Source organism: Nicotiana tomentosiformis, chromosome 10, assembly GCF_000390325.3.
Source record: "Nicotiana tomentosiformis chromosome 10, ASM39032v3, whole genome shotgun sequence".
NCBI classification, from domain to species: Eukaryota; Viridiplantae; Streptophyta; class Magnoliopsida; order Solanales; family Solanaceae; genus Nicotiana; species Nicotiana tomentosiformis.
The window spans coordinates 20442871-20447597 of NC_090821.1; the positions used below are offsets into that span (position 1 = coordinate 20442871).

General features: G+C 40.3%; 1 protein-coding gene across 1 annotated transcript; it reads left to right on the forward strand.

Annotated features, from left to right (window-relative positions):
• On the forward strand, positions 1-3780 carry LOC138899850 (uncharacterized). Its single transcript, XM_070186547.1, has 5 exons — positions 1-286; positions 1667-1855; positions 2243-2391; positions 3540-3685; positions 3777-3780. The coding sequence occupies exons 1-5, from the start codon at positions 1-3 to the stop codon at positions 3778-3780; spliced, it is 774 nt and encodes a 257-aa protein (XP_070042648.1).
• Positions 3781-4727: the final 947 nt, after the last annotated feature.

The window sequence follows — 4727 nt, forward strand, 5'->3', positions numbered from 1 at the left end:
ATGAGACTGCCTTTGCCACGATGTGCTCAGTGTGGTAAGCAGTATGTCGGGCAGTGCCTTGTGGGGTTAGGTGTTTGTTATACTTGTGGTTATCCAGACCATGTTATGAGAGATGGTCCAACCAGAGGTGGTGCAGGTACAGTTCAACCAGAGGGATTTGTAGCTGGTTCATCATCATCAGTACGCGCCCTTGGGCGAGATTCACAGACACCAATCAGTCGTGGTAGAGGAAGAGGTGGAGCATCTAGGTCGAGTGGTCCTCAGAACCGCATTTATGCATTAGCAGGTGGACAAGATTAGGAGTCATCGCGTGATGTGATTATATGTATATTATTAGTCTCCTCATATGATGTATATGCATTGATTGATCCAGGTTCCAATTTATCGTATGTCACTTAGGTGGTTGCTAGTAAGTTTAGGATAGAACCTTAATTGATGAAACCTTTTGAGGTGTCCACACCTGTTGGGGATCTAGTGATAGCAAGATGGGTATATAGAGACTGTATAGTAGTAGTTCATAGTCGTTCTACAGTAGCAGACCTGATTGAGTTGGAAATGGTAGAATTTGATGTTATAATAGGTATGGATTGGTTGGCTTTTTGTTATGCTAATGTTAATTATGGATCAAAGATGGTTCGGTTCCAGTTTCCAGGGGAGCCAGTTCTGGAGTGGAAAGGTAACACTGCATCGCCGAGAGGTAGGTTTATTTCCTGTCTCAAGGCAAGGAAGATGATTAGAAAGGGCTATATTTATCACTTAGTTCGAGTACAGGATGTGAAGGTAGAGTTACTAACCCTTCAGTCTATCCCTGTGGTTAATGAGTTTCTCGATGTTTTTCCTGATGAGCTTCCGGGCCTTCCTCTAGAGCGGGGGATTGAGTTTGTTATTGACATATTACCAGATACTCAGCCGATATCTATTCCTCTTTATAGAATGGTACCTGAAGAGCTGAGAGAGTTGAAAGAACAACTGAGGGATTTGCTTGAAAAAGGCTATATCAAACCCAATACATCACCATAGGGAGCACCTGTATTATTTGTGAAAAAGAAAGATGGTTCCTTGCGGATGTGTATTGATTACAGGCAGTTGAATAAGGCGACGATCAAGATTAAGTACCCACTCCCAAGGATTGATGATTTATTTGAATAGTTGTAGGGTGCCAAGTGTTTCTCGAAGATAGACTTGAGGTCTGGGTACCATTAGGTAAGCGTTAAAGAGAAAGATATTCTGAAGACAGCATTCAGGACAAGATACGAGAACTTTGAGTTTCGTGTTATGTCATTCGGTTTGACTAATGCCCCAGCAATATTCATGGATTTGATGAACGGTGTGTTCATACACTTTCTAGATCAGTTTGTGATTGTATTTATCGATGATATATTGGTTTATTTGCGTTTAGAGGTTGAGCATGCAGATCATTTGCGTACGGTGGTCAGAGTTCTACAAAAAGGGAAGTTGTACGCAAAATTCTCTAAATGTGAATTCTTGTTATATTATGTAGCTTTCCTTGGGCATATTATTTTAGCTGAGGGTATCTGGGTTGATACACAGAAGATTGAGGCAGTGAAGACATGGCCTAGACCCACGACACCGACAGAGGTTCGTAGCTTCCTGGGTTTGGTAGGTTATTACAGGTGATTTGTAGACAGATTTTCTTCTCTTTCAGCACCATTGACAAAGTTGACTCAGAAGGCAGTTGAGTTTCAGTGGACTGATTTTTGTGAGCGAAATTTCAATCTGTTAGAGAACAGATTGAATTCAGCATCGGTTTTGACACTCCCAGAAGTAACCGATGGTTATGCTATCTATTGTGTCACTTCGGGCGTTGGATTGGGTTGTGTATTGATGCCGCAAGGTAAGGTTGTCGCTTATGCTTCTAGACAACTGAGAAAGTATGAAAAGCATTACTCATCACACGATTTAGAGTTAGCCGCAGTGATTCAGGCACTAAAGATGTGGAGGCACTATTTGTATGGTATTCATGTTGATATCTATATGGATAATAAGAGCCTTCAGTATATCTTCAAGCAAAAAGAATTGAATTTGTGCAAGAGGAGATGGTTGGAGCTACTGAAAGACTATGACGTTGATATTTTATACCATCCATAGAAGGCGAATGTAGTAGCTGACGCCCTCAGCCGTAGATCTATGGGTAGCCTGTCATATTTATAGCCAGAGAAGAGTGGGATAGCCCATGAGATTCATCAGCTAGCTAGTCTTGGAGTTCTATTACTGGACTCAGGTGATACCGAAGTTACTATTCGGGACATAGCAAAATCCTCTTTAGTAACTGAAGTGAAGGAACACAAGTACGAGGATCCTTTGTTAGCTTATTACAGAGATACAACCTCTCAGAAAGAGAAGATGCCATTTGAGATTACAGAAGATGGGGTCCTCAGATATCGAGGATGATTATGTGTCCCTTATGTTGCAAGGCTGCGCTAGCAGGTTATGGGAGAGACTTACTATTCTCGTTATTCTGTTCATCCAGGAGCAACAAAGATGTATCATGATATCATGGAAATATATTGGTGGGACGAAAGGAAAAAGGATATAGCAGAGTTTGTTGCTCAGTGCCCTAATTGTCAGCAGGTTAAGATTGAGCATCGAGAATCCGTTGGATTATTACAGGCTATAGAGATTTCGACTTGGACATGGAAGTAATTAATATGGGTTTCATCGTAGGCTTACCTCATACCCAGCGTAAGTTCGATTCTATATGGTGATTGTTGATAGACTTACAAACAACCCATTTTCTGCCTGTCAGGACTATATATTCATTAGAGGATTATGCCAAGCTTTACATTAAAGAGATAGTACAACTTCATGGTGTCCCTATATCTATTATCTCAGATAGAGGCGCTCAGTTTACAGCTAAGTTTTTGAGGTTCTTCTAGAGAGGATTGGGGACTTAGATAAGTCTTAGCACAACATTTCATCCCCAGACAGACGGTCAGGCTGAGCGTACTATTCAGACACTTGAGGATATGTTACGGGCATGTGTGATAGACTTCAGGGGTAGCTTGGATGATCATCTGCCACTTATTGAGTTCGCGTATAATAATAATTATCCTTCCAGTATTCAGATGGCTGCATACGAAGCCCTTTATGGATGGAAGTGTAGGTTGCCTATCGGATGGTTCGAGGTTGGGGAAACTAAGTAAGTAGGACCAGAGTTGGTAAGACAGGCAATCGAGAAGATTAAGCTTATACAGGAAAGGCTATTAACAGCTCAGAGCTGTCAGAAGTCTTATGCGGATAATCGACGATTAGACTTAGAGTTTCAGGTTGACGATTGGGTATTCCTAAAGGTATCACTGATGAAAGGAATTATGAGGTTCGGTAAAAAAGGAAAACTTAGCCCTCGGTACATTGGACCATATAAGATCATACGCAAGGTAGGCCAGGTAGCATATGAGTTAGACTTGCCTTCTCACTTGGAGTCTGTTCATCCAGTGTTTCATGTGTCTATGCTCCGTAAGTGTATCAGAGATCCTTCTAGAGTTATGTCAGTTGACGATGTTCTGGTCACATAGCAGATATCATATGAGGAAGCTCCCATTGCTATACTAGATAGACAGATTCGGAGATTGAGGACTAAAGATGTAGCTTCCGTTAAAATACTTTGGAGGAATAAGAATATGGAGGAGATGACTTGGGAAGCTGAAGAAGATATGAAGACTAGGTATCCCCACCTTTTTTCGCTTCCAGAAGAGGATAAGACTAAGACATCACCTTCTTTTTTTTGCGTATGTGTTACTGGATTCTTATGTTAGTTAATGTCATTATTCGTGTGAGGCCACTGTTGTTATTGATGATTGTGGCCTTGTGTGGCTTTGTATTAGTTGGTTTGCTGCGTGACATGTTGGTAGTAAGTAGTGCAGTTACAGAGGAGACTCTACCTAAATGTTTATTAATCTTTGAGAGCTTAACATTCGAGAGGCTTGGGGGGGGGGGGGGGGATGTCCTGGCCTTTGGAGTTGTTCACCGAATAGTTGTCTAAATAACAAGGAAAGTATTAAAGTATTTGTAAGGGCTGTAGGTTATGAAACTGATAAGCGCATCAATAACATTTGAGGACGAATATTCCCAGGGGGGGTGATGTTACACCCCGCAGTATTGCGTCGATGTTATACCCCGTAGTAAAATGAGGATTAGTTATGATGATAAAATAACATATGCTAGCATGTAAATATGCATAATACACATGATTAGCATAATATAGGTCCTATAATTAGTAGAGAAATGTTGAGGTGCTTATGTGTATACATGTATTCTTTGTAAAATATCTATTGCCAAGTAAAGACAAATGTTGCCTCTTCCACCGTCCAAGGCCCTTATTCATTACAAATTGATACATATCCAATATTTAAATTGAAACAGGTCATTTAGGAGCTCCTTCACATTATACAATTCATATAAACCCCATCTAAAACAACTAGAAGCCCTTTACAATTTCACCTTACGGACAACTCTCTCTAAGGTAATTGTATTGCAATTTTCCTTTTGGTTTGGAAGTTTTGTTTGTAAATGTGTTGGGAAGGTTTATCTCCAGTTCATCTTATCCCTTTTCTTCAAATAATTAAGGTAAGAATTCAACAATCCTTCTAGATAAGTTTATCTTCAACTTAGATAAATCCACTTTAAATTCTTATTGATGTACAAATAAAGGTTCTTGTAGTGGATTTGAGGAGAATTTGGTTGTGTTGAAGGGATGGAAATATAGT

What these genes read in the sequence shown, in the direction of transcription:
- LOC138899850 (XM_070186547.1), top strand. Translation starts at nt 1, where the DNA reads ATGAGACTGCCTTTGCCACGATGTGCTCAGTGTGGTAAGCAGTATGTC. An exon ending in CCGCATTTATGCATTAGCAG is followed by an intron (nt 287 to 1,666) that starts GTGGACAAGATT and finishes CTTCTCTTTCAG; the next exon opens with CACCATTGACAAAGTTGACT. An exon ending in TTGAGATTACAGAAGATGGG is followed by an intron (nt 2,392 to 3,539) that starts GTCCTCAGATAT and finishes GTCACATAGCAG; the next exon opens with ATATCATATGAGGAAGCTCC.